The sequence below is a fragment of the Nuphar pumila genome, chromosome 7, assembly GCF_984573655.1.
Source record: "Nuphar pumila chromosome 7, dmNupPumi1.hap1.1, whole genome shotgun sequence".
NCBI classification, from domain to species: Eukaryota; Viridiplantae; Streptophyta; class Magnoliopsida; order Nymphaeales; family Nymphaeaceae; genus Nuphar; species Nuphar pumila.
In genome coordinates, this window is record NC_143255.1 from 124,171,091 (window position 1) to 124,195,848 (window position 24,758).

At 40.4% G+C, this 24,758-nt stretch overlaps 1 protein-coding gene across 3 annotated transcripts in view; it reads left to right on the forward strand.

The window, feature by feature from the left end:
- The first annotated feature begins 1,996 nt into the window (after positions 1 to 1,996).
- Positions 1,997 to 24,758, forward strand: part of LOC149833317 (ethylene-responsive transcription factor-like protein At4g13040) — a 42,310-nt gene continuing 19,548 nt past the window's right edge. For 2 of the 3 annotated variants that reach the window (XM_090012792.1, XM_090012794.1), the window contains exons 1-4: positions 1,997 to 2,152; positions 13,609 to 13,694; positions 22,107 to 22,237; positions 24,621 to 24,705. In XM_090012792.1, the coding sequence (XP_089868918.1) occupies positions 13,652 to 13,694; positions 22,107 to 22,237; positions 24,621 to 24,705 (259 nt within the window). In that variant the 5' untranslated portion in view covers positions 1,997 to 2,152; positions 13,609 to 13,651. Of the gene's footprint in view, positions 2,153 to 3,799; positions 3,818 to 13,608; positions 13,695 to 22,106; positions 22,238 to 24,620; positions 24,706 to 24,758 lie in introns of those variants that run through there. The other variant, XM_090012793.1, reaches the window with a different exon arrangement.

Genomic DNA, 24,758 nt, shown 5'->3' on the forward strand with positions numbered 1-24,758 from the left:
TACTCAGTTCGACGCTTGCACTCTGGTATCATGATGAACAATAGACAGAATGCTGATTTCTCTGGTAGTTTAACTATTTCTCATGAACAAACAACGATAAATGATTCTTCGATGATAATAGACGACAACGACGATAAAGGATGCTCCGATGGCAGCAGACGACGACAAATGGTGCTCCGACGACAACAAATGACGACAAATGTGTGTCATCAATTGGAGCTCATGTTACAACAGATGCTGCATTGTTAAAGGGTAATCCAAAATGTTTAGGGCGACATAGTGTGAGGAACTCCTGTTAAAGCTGAAGAGTTTACTCCTTAGGGAGAAAACGATGATGATTTTAACCTTTTCTCACGAGAAAACTTTTTTGTCCTTTACTCGAAACATCATTTTATGACGCTAATGGCAAAAAATGGTACTTAAGTCTTTGCAAATGCATCAGACTTCGACGCTAAGTGATGCCGACATACATGGGAAAATGAGCCCCACATGCTTACATCTGTGATGCTCATTCAAACCCAAGAACACACACCTGCGTGTTTCAGGAGGGGGGGACATATAACCTGCTTCGGTATATATGAGAGAGAGCATGGTCAAAGCTCACCATCAACTCTGAACACAGACGAGATGGCTTGGCTTTGTTGACCTAGTCAGGCACTGAACTGCACTCGCTGCACCCCCCTTTGGCCCCGCTCTAGCCTCTAGCCATAGGCCCATAAGGCCGACAGGTGGAGAGAAGAGAAGCCAACCTTACGTCACACTGAAGCTTACGCCCGTCCCCCGTACTGACCTTAATAATTAACCTCACGCAAACTGGCGTGTCCCATGTCCTTCTGATCGTGTCCATGTGACCAAGGAAGGATGTGACAATCTGACCACTTGCACGCGTCCGGCAGAGGTCTATCCGGTCCCGCACCAATCACCCTCTTCCTCTTCCACGCAATCCCACACCCTACCCACCTACATACACATTTTCTCTCCTTAATCCCCTAATCAACCCTTAACCAACAACCCAACTCCCTTCCCTCCCTATCCCCTTCTTTCTCTGTAATGACCGAAATACCTATTTCTCCGGCTACCGGATTCCGGCGACGTCCGGATTCTGCGTCGGTCCCTCCGAATGTCGCCGGAAAATGTACGTTTCAGGTCGAACTCGTCGTAAAATGCACGGTTCAAAGAGATTGGGAAACAGAAACTTTCCACGGTGAAGATCCGACCGGGAGCCTAAAACCCTAAGTTCCGACGAAATCACCGTAGGAATTTCGCTAAGATTTTCGTCAAAATGAGATCTCGGGATCGATGCTTCAATCTGAGAATCCGTACGGTGTTCTGATCGCCGTCGTTCTTCGTTTTCCTACCAAAATTTAACCGTTCAATGCGTTCGTTCACGGGGAAATAGGCGGTTGGAAATTTTGGCCAATGTCTGGGAGAATGCGTCCGATTTGGGACGATCGTTCAGACACATCGGGCCCAAACGCTACTTTCAACCTTTAGCAACAAACTCACGATTCCGATTTCGTTAATTTCTGAAGATCTTATCCACCGCTTGCGGTTAAGTCCTCTCAGCCAGGGTTTCTTGAGATCATCGGACGCATCTTCCGTCGGATCACGGCCGGAATTTCTTCAATCTCTCTTGGTTAAGCGAGTTCAGTTTCCAGGTTTTCTTCATAAGCGTATCGAATTCAGGAGGAGATAGAGGAAAGAACGAAACCTTAAAAACCCTAGGGAGGATGAACCCCCGACGGGCTCTTCTAGGGTTTCGATTCCGACGCTGACTAGGATAGTGTGGTCATTTTTGTGTTTGAAGGCTATCCACAAGGTCAATGAGAAAAGAGAGGCATTTCCTCCGATGCGGAAAAGTCTGGGGGTATTTTGGTCATTATGTTTCAGAAACGTAAACATACGTTCCCCAACACCCACCACACTCCACACAAGAGACCGAGGAAGCCAACAGGAGAGAGAGAGAGAGAGAAAAAGGTGGTAGATGCAAAATAACCCTCTCCCTCCTCATATCATAAGTTCATAACCCTCGCCACCTTCCCCCCATTCCAACATAAACCACCTTCTTCACGCCGGATTCCTCCCAATCCCTGCCTGTTTCCTCTCTCTCCGGGATTCCCCTCTGCTCGAAGACGGGTTCCGGCGACTCTAGGTACGACCCGCCTTTGTTTTCATGGACATTGGTCTTTGTTTTCTTGGCTCTTCTTTACGTAAACCTCCATGTTCTCTGGTTTTCAGAAGGTTATGTTGGTGGGTTTTGGTTGTGTCGGCCGTTTGGGCATTTGGGTGTTTTGGGTTTTTTTGTTTTGTTTTTGTTTTTGTTTTTGCTTTGGTTTTCTATCTCCGGGCTGGTTGGTGGAGTTCCCGTATGGCATCGGTTGTGTGTTTTCTTGTGGGTTGTAGTAAGAACCATGTACGGTTGCTGACTTGTTACTGAAGTTGGCTAAGTTTTTTCTTTACTTGGGAGGGTTTTGTCAAGGGTGGTGGTGGGTATCGCGGTTTAGTGCTTGTTGTAGTGGTGGTGGCGGCGACGGCGGTAGTCGGGTGGTGGGGGCTGGAGAGGTTGGGGATGGGGTGTAGGAGGGTGGGTTGCGTGGTTTTTTTGGCTGTTTTAGTGAAGAGCCTTGTAAGCGAACTACGTTTTTCTGGTCTATGTTAGCTTTGACTTGATTTTATCTTCGCCAAAGTTGGGGGTGTGAGTTTGAACCTTTTTCTTGTTGACATGGGGTTGTGTGGTAGGGGTTCGAGGAGGAGGGGGTGAGAGAGGCAGTGTCACTGCTTTGTTGGTTGGGACTTCTGGGTGGTGTAAAAGAGTGGTTTCATGGTGGCTTTTGTGGCTCTATTTCTCTTGCTGGAAGACTTAATCTATGGAGAAGATTGGGTTTTTCCCTGTGGTGAATGACCCTTTGCTTTGTCAGTTCGGGGAGAAGATTGGGTTTTTTCTCACTGGTGAATGGTCCTGTGTGTAGCACTGGCAGAGGGTCAGTGGAGTAAGATGATAGCTTCCTGTTAGGAAAGGTGACTCAGTGTTCAACCTTTAAGCAATTTCAGAGCGTGTTTCTTGTTTCCAGTCTGCTAGTTTGGTGGCTTCGTGCCTAGTATGGTGCAAATTGCTTTTTTTCGAAAGAAGCTTTAGTAACGGACTTGAAGGAAGTTGAAGTGCTCATGATAGTGGCATCGAAAGCATGAAATTCAACACATTTTAAATAGGGAGATTCCTTAAAAGCAAGGGAGCTGGACATCATTGGTCTCATTTGTGTTTGGACTCAATGTTGACTACAACATATAACCATTAACCTCAAAAGGGTGTATAATGGGCATTCGACGTTATATATAATTGTTGATTTGAAAAACACACAACGCAAGTACTTCTTAGGAGGTCAGATCAGTCTGTTATACTTAAGGAGGTGTTGGGCATATTTTATCTCGGTGCACACAACAAGTTAATATACAATGTAATGATGCTAGTCGGTTGATTTTCATTCCACAAACTGATTAGTGTCTTTGTACAGCATAATTTCTGCATACTAAAGAAGTGTGTGGTTCCATGTTGATCTCATTGATGATATATCTTAAAAAGCAGTGGTACATTGAGAACTAAAAAGTGTTCTCTGTCCTACTTCTCGATGCCATTTACACATCACAGTCTAGTATCTATTTCCTTTTAAAGATGCTTACGATAGTCTTTTGTCTGCCAGGGTCTGATAAAAGTGAATCATTTAAGCATCTTCACCTTTTCATGGTTTGCTGCTCAATCATGGTTGATCTACCATTTATCTGTTAGCGTTGACCATTAATGGTGCTTTTCTTAAAAAATGTGGGTTGCTTACAACTTTATCCGCCTGATTTCTTACTACATATATCTTTCGCTTGCAGCAAGTTAACTAGTTAATTGAGTAACCTCAAAAACCTATCTGCTTAATGTCTCTACTGCGTAACCTACCAGTCCAATTTTCTGCCAGTGAAGAATCCCTTTGTTTTGGGCTATGGAGCCATACAAAAGTTGTAAAAATTTCCCTTCTTCTTTCTGTTCGTATGTAACTGCATAATAACAAGTGCCTTTAGGGTCCATCAATATGATCAGTTTTTGCATTTCAAACATTTTATAATCAAATTTATGAAATTTTGGTTCTTTCATTCTTAATCTCTGCCTTAGATGTTTTTTGCTGGATTGGGTTGAAGCATGCATATCCAGATTCTAGATATATTTCCTTTTAAATATTTGAAAGATCAGTCATGCTTGTGTTTCTAGATCATTTATTTCACAAGACATTACCTTATCTTTACTTTTCCCATTCACCCGTATGGTGTATTTGAAGAGTCTTCTTTTTCAAGCATGTTTCTGCAATACTATTGCCTCTTCCACTGGGTTAATCTCCACAAAAATTGCTGAAGTTAATTTTTTGTACTCCATGTCATTGGGTATAGGAGTTCAAGCAGAACTACTGAACCAATAATTATCATTGTAATGCCTTCCATGATTTCATAAAAAAACCCATTCATATATAATTTGAGGACCATCATGGTTATGGATTTGTGTTTCTTTGAAGGTCATATTGTGATGTAGCTCACTGGGCAATATGGAAGAACGTAACCATATTCAAATTAGATAAATAACTGAAACAAAGGTGATCATAAATAGAAAGACATAAGTTACTAAGAGAGGGAAAAAGGGCAGCAGAATCGGTTAGGGCAACAAAGGGAAGAAAAATTTGTTAGGGAAAATAGAAAGAGTTACGCATGGTCAGGAATCATGAGATGGATGTTGGTACCTCTTAAACTAGTTAGCTTAAGGAGGCTGAATACTACTGTCAGTGACTTCATATTTTTTTTCCGGTAAGAAACTATCAGTGTCTTAATGTAACATGATTAGGCCTAAATGTACAAGGGGGATGGTGGCGGACAAATCACAAAAGTTATATCTCAGCAATAAATGAGCAACACCATTGAAACCACTGCAGTGCACCTAGGAGTGCAGAATTGGATACATGAAATCCTCATAGCTGCACATTTAGAATTAGGATTTCCAGACTTTATTACTCTTTCTTATCCAGAGCAATCATTAATTAGGGAAGTTGAAAGTTTAGTTGGGCCCATGCATGTGGCGGACAAATCACAAAAGTTATATCTCAGCAATAAATGAGCAACACCATTGAAACCACTGCAGTGCACCTAGGAGTGCAGAATTGGATACATGAAATCCTCAAAGCTGCACATTTAGAATTAGGATTTCCAGACTTTATTACTCTTTCTTATCCAGAGCAATCATTAATTAGGGAAGTTGAAAGTTTAGTTGGGCCCATGCATGTAGTCTCACAAAAATACCATCTGGATTATGCTGAACTACAATCAAAGAACAATTGTTGTTAAGTTTTGGTATTTATTGCACATTAACAAGTTCACGACATTCCTTTCAACAATGTCTCTAAGGTCATTTATCTTTGTAGTTAAATTTATTTTTGTTTCCTTTACCTGGTCATTTATGGCATCCCCTTTATCATCGTCTATTTTATTTTTATTTTGGGAATGGTTTGATAATCAACATTTTTAAAGGCATTTGGAGGGGCGTTAAGGGCGTCGGCTCTAACGCCTTGAGGCTTATGCTTCTATGCTAGGTGGTGAGGCTTATGCCTCCCCAGCATAGAGGCTTATGAAATTTCGTGAAGTGAGGGTCTCAATGAGAGGCCCATGCCTCCACTTTTAACTTTTATTGTGGTAGAGCTCTAGGGCCTCTAAAGTCATTACTTACCTCTCTTTGGTTGCCTATGAAAGGTAAGTAATTATTGTTTTTTAACATTTACCTTTTTTGTTTTTTTAATATGTCCATTTGCACCTTTTTTAGCTACTTAGATTGCACATTTACCATTGTGTGCACCTCACAATAGTTGCTCTAATATATATATATATATATATATATATATATATATATATATATATATATATATATGTGTGTGTGTGTGTGTGTGTGTGTGTGTGTGTGTGTGTCACCTATATTGGTGATATTTTCAAAGTACTATCCGAAGTCAAAATATCACAATATTTTTGGGAAAAAACTCTTTTTTAATATTTTAAATTTGCATTTCCTATTTTTTGTTTATTATATATTTTTAAAACCTTTTAAAACTTGTTTCTCTATATTTTTGAAAGAAAATTAATACAAAACTTATTATTTTCTTAGCTTTTTGGTTATTACATATATTTCTTTCAATTTTTTAAACTCCCGAGTTTTCTTGAGATTTTACCGAGCAATACAAACTTTTGAAAATCTCTCCGAGGAAAACCCTCCTCGAGAAATTACCTTGAATGATATAGGTGACTATGATATATATATATATATATTTAGAGAGAGAGAGAGTATGTCTCTTTCTTTAACTTCCTATTGTTATGTGTTAATATTGTTTTACTTTTTATTATTTAAGGTTTTCATTTACTAATACATTATAAGTAATGAATAAATTCTCTATTTTATTAAAAACCTCGTTGATAATTAATAGTGAGGTTAATGACTAGTTTATGATTTTTTTTAAATAAAAGTGTTGGAAGTATTTTAGAACTTTATACCAATGTAATTATCAGAAGGGTTGGCGATACGGGTGTATCATACCGTATTGTAAGATACGGGAAAAACACATTTTAAAAATCATAAAAAATACACAAAAAATAATTTTTTTCCAAAAATAGAAAAAATTTAGAAAAGATCATAGAATAAAATAGAAAAAATAAATCAAATTTAAGCATTATGAACAATTAAACATACACATGTATTATTATAACATGTGAAATGATGTTGTATCAAACTGACAACTAACAAAACAAAAGGTTTACTATTAAAGAGTCATGTTAGAAAACAAACAAAAGAAAAAAGTTGAGTAAACAAATTATAACAATCACATAATACAAAAATAAAATAAAATTTAAAATAACTAAAAACTTTAAAAATATTACCACAAAGATAATTGAAACACATTTAAGTAGTCAAACTACAATATTAAGTAAACTTAATTATAAAAATTGACCATGAATAATTATGTAACAATTATCAAATATAAAAGTTGAGCGACACACTGTACTCTATAGGCCCGGAGGCAGTGATAAATGGGCAAGGGTTGCTAGGTCGTCGCCTGGAAGCGACGCGTCACACCGGCGCTCGGGTGTGGTGTCAAATAGGCAAGGGTTCCCTCACTTTGTTGGACGGGTGGGGGTAAAGAAGTTAGTCCAAGACCATAAAATTAGGTTAGCCACTTGGAACGTAGGGTCTTTGACTGGTAAGTTGGTAGAGTTAGTAGATGTTATGTGTAGGAGAAAGATTGATATTTTATGCCTACAAAAGACCAAATGGGTAGGTGAGAAGGCAAAAGTGATAGAACCTCGGGGATATAAGATTTGGTATACAGGAATAAATAGAAATAGGAATGGAGTAGGGATTGTTATGAGTCATGAGTTTATAGATGATGTAGTTGAGGTCCGTAGGAAGGGTGATAGGATTTTACTTAATAAATTAGTATTAGGTATGAATATTATTAATATTATTAGTGTTTATGCATCTCAAGTAGGTTTAGATGATTCCATTAAGCGTCAATTTTGGGAAGATTTAGATGGAATAGTACAATGGATATCTTATGGTGAAAAACTTTTCATCGGCGGTGACCTTAATGGACGTGTAGTCATTAGTAGGGGTGGATTTGAGAGTATCCATGGAGGCTATGGTATAGGAGAAAAAAACGAAAGTGGAGAAAGGATTTTAGATTTTGGTTTGTCCTATGATATGATCTTAGCAAACACTTGGTTTAGGAAGAGGGAGTCTCACCTAGTAACATTTAAAAGTGGGGTTAATACGAGTCAGATAGATTTTTTCCTACTTAGAAAGAGAGATAGGGGTTGTTGCATCGATTGCAAGGTTATACCAGGAGAAAGTGTAGCTACACAACATAGAGTCTTAATTTTAGATCTTAGAATTAGACAATGCCGCAAAAGGGATAGATCCTAGAATTAAGTGGTGGGCACTGAAAGGAGCTAAACAAAGAATGTTTGTAGAGCAGGTAGTTAAGGAAGCTGATTGGTGTCTCGAGAACGATTCAGACTCAATGTGGAATAAGATAGCGGGTGACATGAGAAAGGTGGCTAAGGAGGTATTGGGTGAGTCTAAAGGCGGTGCACTGCTAGGTAAGGATACATCATGGTGGAATGAGGATGTCAAATTAGTTATTAAGGTTAAAAGAGAGTGTTATAGAAATCTAAGTAAGTGTCGTGATAATGAGAATTTGGAGAAATATATGATAGCAAAGAAGAAAGCTAAAAAAGTAATTCGAAACGCGAGGGATAAGGTATATAAGGAGGTTTATGGCAAGTTGGATACCAAAGAGGGCGAGAAGGATATTTATAGGCTTGCAAAGATGAGAGACAAGAAATCGAGGGATTTGGGTATGATTAGATGTATCAAAGATGAAACACAAAGGGTTTTAGTCAAATATGAGGAGATTAAGGAGAGATGAAAAGATTATTTTGATAAGCTATTTAATGGAAGTCATGCTTAGGATCTTGGAGACTTGTCCATTCCTTTTCATGAGATGAATCGTGACTTCATGCGCAGAATTCAAAAAAAAGAAATTGCAGAGGCTTTGAAGAAAATGAAATCAAGGAGGGCAGCTGGCCCAGATGGTATACCTATCGAGGCTTGAAAATGCTTGGGAGAGAAAGGTTTAAAATGATTGACAAATCTTTTTAACAAGATTTGGCGGACAAATAAGATGCCTAATGAGTGGAGGAAGAGTACTTTGGTGCCTCTATATAAGAATAAGGGTGATATACAAGATTGCACAAACTATCGTGGTATAAAACTCATGAGTCATACTATGAAACTTTGGGAGAGGGTGATTGAGTCTAGGTTGAAGAAGGTTGTCATGATATCGGAGAATCAATTTGGTTTTATGCCTGGAAGATCAACTATGGAAGCTATACATCTTCTTAAACAACTTATTGAGAGAAATAGAGAGAGAAACAAAGATTTGCATATGGTTTTTATTGATTTGGAGAAGGCATACGATAGAGTACCTAGGGACGTTCTTTGGTGGACAATGATGAAGAAAAGTGTTTCTCTCAAGTGCATTAGTATAATTAAGGATATGTATGAAGGAGTAGTAACCAATGTCCGCACTTGTGGAGGGGTGACAACCAATTTTCCTATAACGGTTGGGTTATATCAAGGATCTGCTTTAAGCCATTTCCTATTTGCTATAGTGATGGATGAGCTTACGAGATCAATTCAAGAAAATGTGCCGTGGTGTATGTTGTTTGCTGATGATATTGTTTTGGTTGATGAGTCTAGAGCTGAGGTTAATGCTAAGTTAGAATTATGGAGACAGACATTGGAAGCAAGAGGTTTTAAGTTGAGTAAGAGTAAGACAGAATATATGGAATGTCGGTTTAGTAAGCAACGAAGTAGTGATGGGAGTGTAGTGAAGTTTGGTGAGCAAGAAATACCGGTGGATGGTTGTTTCAAATATTTGGGATCTATCATTCAAAAGTATGGAGAAATTGATGGAGATGTAAATTATAGGATAAGGGTTGGGTGGATGAAATAGAAAAGTGCAACTGGAGTGTTGTGCGATCGTAGAATGCCATTGCGGTTGAAGGGAAAGTTTTATAGGACAACTATTAGGCCCGCTTTACTATATGGTACGGAATGTTGGGCTGCCAAGAGACATCATATTCAAAAAATGAGTGTAGCTGAGATGCGTATGCTTAGATGGATGTGTGGAAATACAATAAAAGATAAGATTCAGAACGAGGAGATACGGAAGAAGGTAGGCGTTGCACCCATTGAAAATAAGATGAGAGAGAATCGTTTACGGTGGTTTGGACATATTCGACGAAGGCCTAATGATGCTCCAGTTAGAAAGATGGAGAAATGGGAAAATATATTAGTTAAAAGAGGTCAGGGTAGGCCTAGAAAGACTTGGATAGAGATGATAGGAAAGGATATGAATGCTTTGAACCTCACCGAGGACATGGCATTGGATATAAATGATTGGAGGAGAAGGATTCATGTGGAAGACCCAGAATGATTTTCTTTGTTGGTTCATATCGCCGACCCCAATTGTTTTGGGATGAAGGCGTAGTTGTTGTTGTTGTATCAGATATAAAAGCTATAATTATGATATTAGAACAATGTATGGATTACATATATCAAAAGAGTAAAGTCAAAAAAAGAAAGTAATATGCCATTTGTAAGTAGTAAGCATTAAAAAAGAGAAGTTTCGTTATGTCTTTATTAATTAGTTTCACTAATTACAATAAGCACAAGAGTTGAATAATGCGTGCTCTTCCATAATAATATATCTCTTGCTTCTTTTCTTTCTTGTTTTCACTAATCACAACAAATTAAGAAACTTCTGTTTTTTTGTTCACATCATGGTTGTACCTATCATTGTTTTGTGTTTTGCGATACAATGCACACTTGCATCGCGATATGAGTGTGTATCGTATATGTATAGGGCGGATTGTACGATACACCCATGTATCGTGTTGTATCGTAGGATACCGTGTGCATTGTATGATACAATATTGATGCAGTTAAAAAAGGCCGAAAGTTGTCTTTTTTTCATTTTGGGTTTAAAAAGCCTCTTGAGAGTTGAGTTCTTCATATGTCTAGAGCAAGGTTTTAAAACTCGCCGAGTCAACTCGTTGACTCGGTTCGGCTCTCCAGCGAGTCAACCCGGCAAGGCAAACTCGGTTTGCCAAGACTCGGGCTGACTCGGCCTGACTCGGGCGAGTTTTGGGATGTTTGAAATTTGATTTTTGAGTTTCAAATTACAGTTTCGAAATATATAAGTACATATATTTTAACGAGGGTTGCCCCCAGATTTTGTATAAAAAAGAAAATAAAAATCATTTAAAGATAAAAAATCATTGAAATCCATAGAATAAAATCGCCATGCTGTTGGAAGTTGGAACTACTGTTCACTCGGTGCTATCAACTTATTCTAGCAAAATATTTTAAAGAAATGATTCTCACTATATATGGAGGGTCAAATGTGCCTATGGGAAGTCACATTTAGGTTTCATCATCCATTTGTTATGTGAACAAGCATTGTACAAATTCAAATATTAGTAGTCTTTTTATAGTTGTGCCATTAATATATTTCCTGCATAGTTTTCATACATGAGAAAATTGCTTATTTATGTTGATATTGGGCATTCTGTAAACTTTCAATATGCACATATATCCCTATTTTACATTTATGGATTTGTTAGAGAGGGAATTGGAACTTTTAAAACAAGCTAGCATATATGATTGGCCATTTTAGGAACCGTAGGTAGTAGCAGACTGAACTCATGGTGACCACATCCTCTAATTCAAGTCATGAATTAGTCAAAATGCTTGTATAGATATCAAATTCAAGCAAACCTCTATAGCTCTTTGCAGTTGTTTTTATATTCTTACAGACATTTGGACAGTACTGTCTCTTGGAACGTTAGCAAGTGGAAAAAATGTAGTGCCGTGTTGATTACAATTATGGCAAAGAAATAGAAAACTAGAATTGCCTCCTTGCCTATTCCTTTGCTATTCAAAGTACATTTCCAGAATGTGGCTAAGAAATGGACTTAATGATTATCCACTCCATTGATATTCCATGATGTGCCTTATGTAGAGGTTATAAAATGAATATCATTATATCAGGGCACATATTTGTCCATATCTCCTTTTTGCATGCCATATTAAGTTATTCTGCAAACCTTTATATGTTTAAATGACAATTTATATATTGTTTTTCTTTTAAAATCAAAAGTTAACAAAACCCTGTCCGAGTCACCGAGTTGACCCGCTGAGTCACGAGTCAATAAAGAACGAGTCGAGTTTCGAGTCACGGGTTTTAAAACCTTGGTCTAGAGTCCGTTACAAGGGAACCCACGAACCCTAGGTTCCGTGAGATCAATTTGGAGGCCGATTCGTGCGCAAAGGAGAGGGATTTTGTGATTTTATCAAGAGTGAATTTTCACCATTTTTTCACTCAAGGAAGTAGGTTAAGGTGCAAAATCTCTATTTTTTGCTTCTTATTGACTGTTTTTGGGAAAAGGTGTATCTTGTGCTTCTTATTCTTTGATTCTTATTGAGTTTTTTAATTGGTTATGTTTTATTTACTGCATAAGCATTGATGATGTACGACTAGGGTTACCATTGAATTTGAGATGTCTATTTTGTGATGCTATTATTATAGGTGGACTATATAGATTTAAGCTACATGTTATGTTACAGGTCAAGATCAAAGTGTACATCCATGCGATTCTCCATCTATTCCTTCAACTTGTCGTGCTGATGTTATTATTGAACTAGAAGAAATTCAAAGAAGAATTTTGCAAAAATGTAAAGATGAAGGACTTCTAACCATTGTTCCAGATTCTGAAGATGATGATGATAATGACCTACTTGCTAAAAAATGGCTCAACATAAAAAGATCATTGAGCAACATTTGGATGCAAAACTGAGGAAATACTATCTTGATGTTTGGCAAATAGGCTCTAGAAGATAGTTTAGTTTTAAAATCTTTATAATTTAAAACTTTAGAGATGAAGATTGACATATAAGACATTGGTTAAATGTAATGTTTTTAGTTATCATGAATTCTTAGTAGTTTAGTTATGACTTATGACATTTTAGTATGACTTGGATGTGAATTTAATATTGTTAGTTAGTTAGTTAAATGTAAGGCTTTAATTGTATTTAAAATTTAAATTATGTAGTTGTCTTTTATTTACATTGTTAGTTATTAATTGTATGGTTTGTTATTAATTTAAATTGTGTAGTTGCCTTTATATGTGATTTTATGGTTGTATTTTGTGCAATTCATCATTGTTTTATGTGATGATTTTTTTAGAATTTATGCTATTTTTTTTTTTATTTTTGTAGATTTTTTTTGGAAATTTTGGAATTTTTTTATTAAAAATTTACGATACATTTACAATACGATACAATATCGTGTTACTTTGGGCCCGACCGATACGGGTAACAATACGATACTTACAACCTTGGTTCACATAGCTTATGAAATAAGTGAATAGGACTCTAATAAAGTATTATGTAAAAAATTGTCATTAAACATGAAAAAGAATAAAAGATAAATTGTTTGAAAATTTTCAACACCAAAAAGTGAAAAAGCTGCCGTATCTTACGATATGGCATGTAGCGTACGGTATGATACTGTGCAATACAGACCGATACACTGCATTTTCCGATTTAGGAGGTATATCGTATCACATGGACCAGTGATTACTGCAATACACCGTATCATGTCATATGGTATGATATGAAACATACAATACGATACTGATAACACTACTTTATACCTACTTCTATGCAATATCGAGCAACTGCAACAAAGAGATGATTGTCTTCCATATATCTTTTTGGGAGAACTATGTGGATGATAATTGGTGTCATGCTCTGATGCGAGTTTGGAATTTAGATATGTTGGGTAGGAACCATGATACTGTTAGTGTACGACTTAAGAAGACTTTTTGCACTCAATATTTGTAATCTGTTGTTCTTAATCTTTATGACTACATGGATAAGTAGATTTCATTGGTTTGGAATTTTTGTTCTGATTTCAGGGGCTGTCCTGCTTGTTGGTCCTTTTAAAGTTTTAAGTCAGCCATGGTGAGCATTCGCCGACGGAAACATTTGGGGATGGGTCCAGGTAAGTTGGATCTTCAATTATGACACCATTATATCTAAAAATCCCTATGAAACACTTGTACTAATCACCGTGAATGAATGCATATAAAAGTGCATACTGCATACACATACATGCAGTGCGTCTGTACTCAGCAGGAATTGGTGAGGGATGTCATATGCTACAACTAATGACATTTTCTCTTTATTTTGTTTTGGGGGACTCTGAACCTGAGATAATGGAAGTATGCCAGTGTATTGTCAACATTACACTTTTGCCTCGAGTTCCCATTAGATGATCAAATAATTTATGAGAGGTACATACATGTGTTCTTGCAGTTCTGCATTGGTCTGTTGCTATTTTTGGGAAGAAAATGGTTCTGAAACACACCTAAGTTGCTGGAATTGTGAAATACTCCATTGATTGAATCATTCGCCTGTTAAAGTAACCCGGGTTATAATTTATCAAACTATCATCAGTGTGACAGAAGTAACCAAGAAAATAGAAAGAAGAAAATCTGTGTGCCTTGCCATTCTATCTTCTTTCCTCTCAATACTGAAAGGAATTTTTTGATCAAGTTTATTTTATGTGTGTGTGTGTGCATGCATGCGTGTGTTAAACATATAAGCAATCTCAGCCATGGCAAAGGCCTAGCGATAGGTTGGCCCAGTGATGCAGAGCAGGACCGGATCGAGTATGTACCACGTGACCAAGGCATGGCCAGGGAACCTGATCCAAAGGGGATGGACGATCGGACCCAGGAGTTGGATCCGATCGCAGGTAAGGTGCATCGACGCAGGGACGTGACCCTGCGTACCTACTCCAGACGAGGAACAACCCAGAACGTCACCGATCCAGCTCCAGAATGAAGACGTCTTGGGTCCAGGATCGGACCCAAGACCTGGGTCCACTAGCAGTCTTTAAAAACCCTCTAGGGTTGCGTGAAACAGAGAATCTTTAACATTGCAGCAGCCTTCTATTTTTCTGTCAGCAGTTTTCCTTTTGGTTTTTTACTCCTTTTCTACTGTTGGTCTTTATTTCATTTATGTCCATCCTATTGTTCGATTGAGATTCATATTGAAATAAAAGCAAGTGCCATCGTTTTCAGTGGATATTCCTCTTATTTTTTGCACATCGCACGACAGTGAGAGTCGTGCCATCATCTTCCGCAATTAAGTGCGTCGAAGCCGATCCCCTCGAAAGTGGTATCAGAGCTCCAGTCCTCCTCAGTCAACGGCATGGCGCAAGAAGCGAGGAACGATCCTACAAGCGGGAACGACCGAGAGGAAACCGATAACGAGGATTCGATGATGCAGATGATTGATATGATGCCGAAGATCCAGGAAAATATGCTACGCGTAAGCAAGGACGTAGTCGGCATGTCGAAACATATGGATGGGATTGAAGGTCGGTTCGTCGCCCTTGAGTCGCCGGTGGAGCAATGCGCGACGTCAATGCAAAGAACGGGAGCGGAGCTGGATGACGTTGCAGCTGATCGTGTGAATGCAATACTCGCGGAAACAGTCCAGCTGACGCACCCTCAGTTTGTCCGCGCCACCGTCTCGCAACCGGTACTTCCCCTCCATCCAGGTTCGGTAGAGGCTGCGACTCACACAGTCGGTACCCTCCACCTGAACTAGGAGATCACGACATGACACCCCCACGTCGCGGGTGCGTTACCACCCTGGCCTCAAGCCACGGGGTCTGCCTCGCAGGCCAGACTGGGTCTGCAGGACCCCAGCGTCACGCTGGGTCCAGCCGCAGGCCTGGGTTCGTGGCCTCGAGCCATGGGTGCTGCGTCGCAGGCCGGACCGGGCCTGCAGGGCCCCAGCATCATGCTGGGTCCAGTCGCAGGTTTGGGTTCGTGGCCTCGAGCCACGGGGGCTGCGCCGCAGGCCGAGCCGGGTTTGCAGGACGTAGCGTCACGTTGGGTCCTGCCGCAGGCCTGGGTTCATCAGCCCGACCCGGTAAGGACCCCCCTTTCCCTTCTGAGCTCGTCCGTGGAGGCCCCGTGGCAGCATACCTGCGAGCGGGAGCAGGGGGACCCCTGTGGATGGGTCTGAACCCAAGAGGGTCAAGACCAGACTTTGTGACAGCGGGACCCAGACCTGGATCTCGGGGACCATCCTTTGGGTCCCAGGGAGCAGGTCCGAGCCTCGAAGCCCCATACCCGACCTACCCAGTTGGCTTCGGTTCACGGTTCACCCCGAATCAGACCCAACCCACTACTTTTGAGCCCCAAAATAGATCCGATATCGATCCAAACCTATATCGGACCCGGATGAAGCTCTAGTTTGAATTTGAGCAGGGTCAAAACCAGACCCATCTTGTTATGGATCAAGGATCGAGTTCAAACCAAGCCTTCTCACACCACAACTCATCCATGATCCTACCTATCCCATTCTGGGCCTGACAAATAACTTAGGTCTTGACCCGATCCAAATCCAATCGGGTGAATCATCCCAGTATTACCCCAACCAAACCCAATACCCGTACCAGACCCAATCCGTTAATCCATCCCCGATCCAGAACCCAGTTCATACCCGACCCACTACCTCTACCCTAACCCAAACCCATATTATCCCATTCCTATCCACCTAGAGCCTGAGACCCGCCCAACCCGTCCACCTTTAGTAGGCCCTTCTGTCATACCGCTGCCACAACACTGGCCACAGATGGTTCCCACCCATGGGCAAGCCGATCGAGGCAGTTTTCAACAGCCACCCTGCAGATTCAGCAGGGGCCGGCGCGACCTGAGCGTCGACCACATGTCGTTGGAGTTCGTTAGCACCAGCATCCAGGCGAGCAGTACCGCGAAGAGGGTGATGAAGCAGTGTTGGATGACGATGCTTTCTGGAATGTGTATCTTGCAGGAATGATGAAAACTCGTCAGCAGAGAGCACCAGATCACCCCTCCACCTACGGGGTGAAGCTAGACCTTCTGGAGTTCGCAGGACGATTCAATGCGGAGCAGTTCTTCGACTGGGCCTATGCCGTACAATTTTTCTTCGACTACCACACTGTAGCTGAGCACCGTCGTGTCTCTTTAGCGTCCACCCGGTTGAGAGGCCTAGCACAGACATGGTGGGTTGAGCTGTAGAGGTCGAGGGAGCGGTAGGGACTAGAGTGCATACAAACATGGGAGGAGATGCAATCCAAGTTTGTGCCGTCAGACCACGCTGAGAGAGCCTACAAGGAGTACCTGACCCTGCGTCAAGGCACTCGTACCGTGGCGGAGTACACTGCTGAGTTCCATCGTCTATCCCTGCGAGTGCAGATCAAGGAGACCGTCCGCCAGCAGGTCACGAGGTATATTTCCAGTCTCCGTCCTGCTATTTCTGATGATTTTGGATCAAGCAAGCAGTTATGCCATGCATGTGGAGGAACAATTGAAAATGAGGCAGAAATATAGTCTCCCGCAGTGACCAGTCCAGTCGACCCAAGTCGAGTTTCCCAACCAGGAGAGCGAGCTCCTCTAGGAAGGAAGACTCAAAGTCCACCCCTAGAGTAGATCCTAACAAACCCGACTAGTTCGGACCCGCGTACCATACCAGATCCAAGGCCAAGCCTAGTGAGTCTACCATTCGTTGCTTTAGGTGTCAGGAGTTAGGTCATGTCGCATCCAAGTGCCCCACCGTGAGCAAGACCACCCATTTCATCGAGGGTATTGTTGAGTCGACGTTTGATAGTGAAAGTGAGGGTGAGTCGTTGGTTGAAGGAGATGACGAGAGGGAAGTCGTAGAGTTCGATGGCAACGTCAAAAAATTATTTTCTATCCGTCATGTTTTGACCGCACCTCGAGAGTCGACCCCTGCAAAATGGTTGCGGAATAACATTTTTAGAACCCGGTGCAACTGTGAGGGGCATGCATGTGATGTTATAATTTGATACTGGGGTGTGTGAGAATATGGTGTCCGAGAGTGTCGTGTCCACTTTGAACTTGAAAACGGAGAAATTGTCCCAACCATACAAGATGACATAGTTTAAAAGAGGAAACGAGGTTCCTATCAGCCAACATTGTTTAGTTCGGTTCTCCATGAGAGAGCATTATCACGATGAGGTGTGGTGTGATGTAGTCCCTACGAATGCGTGTCACATTCTTTTGGGACGCCTCTGACAGTTTGATCGCAAGACCATTCACGATGGCCGTAGGAACACATACTTATTTATTTTTAAGGGTCATAAAATAGTCATTCTCCCTATCAATGAGACCGGTTTTCCCACTGTGGATAAGCCTGAGCGAGTTTCTCGGCTCACAGGCCTATCTTACCGGTCTTTCTTGAGCCATTGTTCGGAGGATGGTTATTGTTATGCCCTGGTGGCTAAGCCATCGATGAGTACATCGTTGCCCGTTCCTGCGGACATCGCGCCACTTGTTGAGGAGTTTCGCTACATTATGTCAGACGACCTTTTTGATGGTCTACCTTCGATGAAGGTGGTGCAGCATGCCATTGATTTTGTCCCGGGGTCGAGTCTACCTAACCTCCCTGCGTATCGCATGAACCCCTCCGAGCATGCCGAGTTATTGAGGCAGGTTCAGGAGTTACTGCACAAGGGTTTTATTCGTGAAAGTGTGAGCTCTTGCGCAGTACCCGCCCTGCTCACTCCTAAGAAAGATGGGTCCATGCGTATGTGTGTCGACAATAGAGCGATCAATCACATCACTGTCAAATACCGTTTTCCCATTCCTCGTTGGATGATATGTTTGATATATTGGCCGGTGCCTCTATTTTTTCCAAAATTGATTTAAAAAGCGGGTACCACCAAATCCGTATCCGGGAGGAGGATGAGTGGAAGACGACATTCAAGACACGTGATGGATTGTATGAGTGGTTAGTCATGCCATTTGAGTTATCAAATGCCCTGAGTACTTTCATGAATATGATGACCCAAGTGTTGCGTCCTTGTATAGGGAAGTTTGTCGTTGTATATTTTGATGACATTTTGATTTATAGTTCTTCTTTGTCTGATCATTTAAGTCATTTTCGTCAGGTTTTAGAGATTTTAAGGAGGGAAAAATTGTATGTCAATGCCAAAAAGTGTGAGTTTATGACGTCAAGTGTTGTGTTTTTGGGTTTTATTGTGTCGTCTGATGGAGTTAAGGCGGATCCTGCCAAAGTCCGTGCGATTGTAGAATGGCCTACCCCAAAGACTATATGAGAGATCCGTAGTTTCCACGGTTGAGCCACTTTCTACCATCGTTTTGTGAGAAACTTCAACACCCTCATGGCCCCTATCACGGAGTGCCTAAAGGGTACTAGTTTTCATTGGACGTCTGCCGCGGGAAAGGCCTTCACGCTCATCAAAGAGAAAATGACTAGTGCCCCCCATCTTAGCCCTTCCTGATTTTAGTGCAGTCTTTGAGGTTGAGTGCGATGCCTCTAAAGTGAGAATTGGTGCAGTCTTGAGTTAGAACCACAGGCCCATTGCTTTCTTTAGTGAAAATGTGACTCAGGCTCGGTGTCAGTATTCCACTTATGATGTCGAGTTTTATGCCGTGGTACAAACTCTTCGTTATTGGAGGCATTATTTCATTTATAAGGAGTTTGTCTTGTACACGGATCATGAGGCGTTGAAGTATTCGAATAGTCAAAAGAAGTTGAGTGCTAGACATGCCAAGTGGGTCAGCTTCTTGCAAGAGTACACCTTCACTATTCGCCATCAATCAGGTACTCTGAACAAGGTAGCTGACACACTTAGCAGGAAGAATAGTCTTTTGATGACTATGTCAATGCAGGTCATTGGGTTCGAGCAGTACTAGGAGTTATACCCAGCAGACCCTGATTTCCAGCAGGTCTGGAAAGGGTGCCTCTCCCTTGATAGCACAGCTGACCCACGGTTCAGTATACATAACGGTTATCTTTTTCGAGGTAATAAGTTATGTGTGTCTGCCTTCTCTTTTAGACTTCAATTCATTTTCGAGTTACATGAAGGGGGACTAGCTGGGCATTCTGGACATGATAAGACATTCGCTCTATTAGATAAGTGCTACTTTTGGCTCCAAATGCGCAAAGATGTTGTCAAGTTTGTTCAAAGTTGTCGAGTGTGTCAAGTGTCCAAGGGTCGACGTCAGAATAGTGGTTTGTATACTCCGTTGCCCATCCCTGAGCGGCCCTGGGAACATGTGTCCATAGATTTCATTGTGGGTCTTCCCAGAACCTCGCATCGTTTTGATTCTATCTTAGTTGTGGTTGACCGATTTTTCAAGATGGCTATCTTTGTCCCGTGTAAGCGAACTACCGATGCCTCGTTAGTAGCCTCGTACTACTTCAAGGACGTGGCCCGCTTTCATAGATTGCCCCACACGATCACCTCAGATCGTGACACGCGCTTTATGAGCCATTTTTGGACATCGTTATGGGCCTTATTGAAAACCAAGCTCCAGTTCAGTAGTGCATACCACCTACAAACCGGTGGCCAAATGGAAGTTGTGAACCGCACCCTAAGGAACTTGCTAAGGAGTCTAGTTGGGGAAAATGTCAAAACATGGGACCTAGTCTTGCCGCAAGCCGAGTTCGCATATAACTGTTCCATCAACCGGTTCACGGGCAAGTATCATTTTCAAGTAGTTTATGGGCGGTCACCACCACATGTAGTAGATCTAGCACCTGTGTCTAGTCTTCCGGACCCAGCCTCAGACGCATTTGATGCCGTTGAGTACATGCATGATATCCACAGATAGGTCCAAGCCAAACTTGTTGAAAGCTACGAAGCCTACAAAGCTTTCGTAGACCAGGGTTGTCGTGATGTTCAATTTCAAGTTGGTCAGCTAGTATGGGTTTACCTGTATCTAGAGCGTTTCCCAGTGGGTACTTATGGTAAATTGTGTCCTAAGAAATATGGCCCCTTCAAGATCCTCCGACGATTAGGTCCGAATGCTTACCTCCTTGAACTGCCTGAAGATGTGTTCGATCTGTATGCTTACTGTGGAGACAACAAGTCGTCAGAGCCGACTTCTTCCCAACCAGGGGAGAATGATGCAGAGTAGGACCAGATCGGGTATGTACCACGTGACCAAGGCATGGCCAGGGAACCAGATCCAAAGGGGATGGACGATCGAACCCAGGAGTTGGATCCGATCGCAGGTAAGGTGCATCAGCGCAGGGATGTGACCCTACGTACCTACTCCAGACGAGGAACAACCTAGAACGTCACCGATCTAGCTCCAGAATGAAGACGTCTCGGGTCCAGGATCGGACCCGAGACCCGGGTCCACTAGCAGTCTTTTAAAAACCCTCTTCTAGGGTTGCGTGAAACAGAGAATCTTTAATATTGCAGCAGCCATCTATTTTTTCTTTCAGCAGTTTTCCTTTTGGTTTTTTACTCCTTTTCTACTGTTGTCTTTATTTCATTTATGTCCATCCTATTGTTCGATTGAGATTCATATTGAAATAAAAGCTAGTGCCATCGTTTTTGGTGGACATTCCTCTTATTTTCTGCACATCGCACGACCGTGAGAGTCGTGCCATCATCTTCCGCAATCAAGTGCGTCGAAGCCGATCCCCTCGCTGCATCACCCAGCCTGACCTGACCCATGTTTTGGACGGGCTGTTGACTGGGCTGGGCCTGGTCTAGCCCGGCCCATGGCCCATTTGTGTGTGAATATATTTCATTTGTTGGTACAAAATTTCCAAAATAAAAACTGTAATTTATGCTTTAAAGTTTGAAATCCTCTTTTAAAAGGTATTGAATACTTTGAATTATGAGAAAGGCAAGTAATGACCAAATGTTCTATAAAAAAAAGTAATGACCAAATGGGTGAATGTTCCCTATCTGCGCACCTCATAGATGCTTCTGTGATTGTGTAATGAATACAAAGAGAAAAAGGAAGTAAGTTAGATGTTCAGGAAAAGATTTCGTTGCTAAGCAATATGTGGAACTCCTTATCCCTGATTGTAAGTTTTTGTGGGTTGATGATAAGGAGAGGAGAGGTGTTGCTGTTTGTTGTCCTATCCTAGTTAGAGAGTTGGGAATTTGATGCAAAGGAAAAGAGTGTGGGGATGGGGCTTTGTCAGAGCATCAATTGACTTATGCTTAGAGAATGTTTCTCTAAAAATTCCAAATAAAAGTTTTAGGTGCTTATTTGCCAGTTGCTGTATTTTGGAAAATCTTATGTCTTTTAACGCTTTCAGCCACTATGCCATGTCAATATATGATGCTACCAGATTCTACCAATGAGGATTTAATTTTCTCCCTCCATCCCTTGACATATTGTCTGAACTCTGAAGACTGCATGAATGTTAGATGTTGAGCTTGTGATCCCTTTGTGCTTTAGATATTTTATTGGTCATGTTTTCTTTTGGCAAGCTTACTTTTGTTTTGTCTCTATTGTCTTACACATTCTTGACTTTGCTTTTCTGATGAAACCATGCATTGCTGTTGATCGTTTCTGTTATCAACTGATCAACTTAAGGCAGTTTGTACATACTTTTGCAGGAAATAATACTTACCTGGTCCAACTTCCTAGGTTCAACGAGATCACAAACATCTCTGGAGATCTGACCAAAAACATCAAGTCATTTAGTGCTAATTCCACTCCTTCAATAAACTTGAGCCAAAGAAAAGAGGTGAAAATTTATGTCCTTTGTTTTATTTCAAAAGTGACGTGGTGATCTTTTAAGTTTCCCCCCTGACTCGGCTCCATTTGGGTTGCCCAAAGTGCCTTTTTTTCAATGTGAGTACACTTTGATTGGTAAATGTGGACCAGAATGATGATTTTCTTTTTCTTTATTTGAGAAGTGAAGAAACAGGGACTAAAGAAAGAAATGAAGAAAACAAAAAACAGAGAACTTAAAAAGAACTTAAGAAAACAAATGAAAACATAAAGGATAATAAAACATGGAAAGAAAAACCTATGTTACAATCACACGAGGACACATGACACGAGTTGGACTTGTAAGTTCGAAATTCTTTTCGGAAAATAATTACGACACAATTTTTTATTTTTTAATAAATAAAAACTAATTTTTTGATATTGTAATGGTAAAAATGTATTTTTATTGAAATAACATTAAAAAGTATTTTTATTATTATTAAAAATATTAAAATAATGTCCATACGTGTCAGTGTCCATGTCGGCGTGTCTGCTTGTGTCACCAGGGACACACACTGTCACATGGATACGGCTGCAGGTACGGGGATACATCCATTTTTATGAAATTTCCAATATGACTTGTATATAAAGGGATATGGAACGGCTATCAAAATCTAGTATCCTGTATCCATGTGACGTAGGACACACCCAAAATGGCGTCCCTGTGACATGGAGAAAAAAAAAATGTTCATAACTGCATGAGTATTCTAATTTGTGAACTGAAGAATATCTAAGACTTATTTGTTCAATTTTAGAAGTCTGCAAAAATAAACATCAAGAAACTATAACATTGTCCTTGTTAGTTTGTGGTTCAAGACATAGAGAAAGGGAAAAAGATCATAAGTTGAACTTTTAGACAATATTCTAATCTTTCAGCCGATATCATTGCAATTCACATACACTTCCCGTTTGAAAGTTAGTCATAAAAGCTATGTCAGATAGGGACTGGTGCAGATACCTATGACTGTATGAAAATTTCTAAAAATATGGGTGAGTGTGTGTGTATGCATGCAAAATCGCCCTAGATATGAAGTTATAGACTATCAATTAGGAAGTCGAATTATGAAGCATGTCAAAAGTATATAGATAACTAACAAATAATGATCAACAAATATATAGTTTAGACGACTTTGATGTTGAGCATGGGCTATACATTGATTGGATCATAAGATCGATAAAACGGTTTAGTTAAATTCAAAGGCCAGTTGATCGTACCCAAGAGTACACAATATCAGTATAGTTACGACACCTATATGAAGGAACTGGTAGAAGTATCCATGGTACCCAAGAGTTCTTGTTTTTCTTTTGCATGTAGATTAGAAGGAAAAACTTGCTATATATAGCTGTGAATTAGTCTTTGATATGGTCATCGATGCTATCATGTGTGTTATAGCTTGTAAAAATCCAGCAAATAAGGTATATTGTTGTTGGCAGATGAAGTTAAAGGTATTTTTTTCTTCTTAAGGGCAATTTAGTTGATAGCTTTATAGAAAACAACTTATGTGTGTTATATCATAGTTTTTTTTCCTGTCGCTTTGGGAAAATTATACTTTTTCCTGAAAACACTTATAGGTAAAACTTTCTATTTCAGAAAATGATAAAGAATGCTGTATGAGAAGCTTTAATTACAAAAATATTCTTAATTTGGAAACCGTTTTAGACTGTGAGGATGTTGATCTTTGCTGTGTGCCAAAGAAATATAGGAACATTTTTTTTTATGAATTTTATGAAGACATAGCACCATAATTGGATGCTTAAACCTATGCTATCAATTGTGGAACAACCACAATGACCCATAAATCGGAAACATATCCAACATCAAAAGATAGAAGTAAAAAGTTAGCCTGATTCTGTTCTGTTTCTTAACTCATATATCTAAACTCTAAAGGTACTAAAGAAACATTACAAGTCCTGGGAATTCTTTCTCTTTGGATTTTCGGAAAAACATTTCTTTACCTCACCTTAAGTGGCACACAAATTCAATTGAGGAGCTTACTGTGGATATAGTTTGCATGGTGGATATAGTTTGCATGGTGCAAGAAATCATTATTTCTGTCAGTCTACTTGCTTTGGTTTGTCCTACTAGAAATCTAGATAAAAGCCTCTGGAAGTTACAGAGTACCAGAAAAGCAGGTTGGGAATGAGAAATCCACTGTGCTTGTATATCAAAACTTTATAAGCGAAAAGAGTCCTTTTGAACATACTAATAAACAGTTATTTGATATGGCGACATGGAGAAACTACATGTAGGACTCAAAGACAGAAACTAGGGCCTATCAATTAACTTACAATAGTTCTTTGTAAAATGACATGTCTTGTGATTGTGGTTAACTGATGGTATACTGGTGCTCCTGCAGATGAATGTCCTAGAAGCTTGTCCTGGTTCTTCAAATGCATCAGGCTGCAGCTCATCAAAAGAGAAGCACAATCAACGAAGTCCAGGTTTGTTCATCTAATTTTCGTATCTTGGGTCCTGACTTGTGCCACTAAATGGC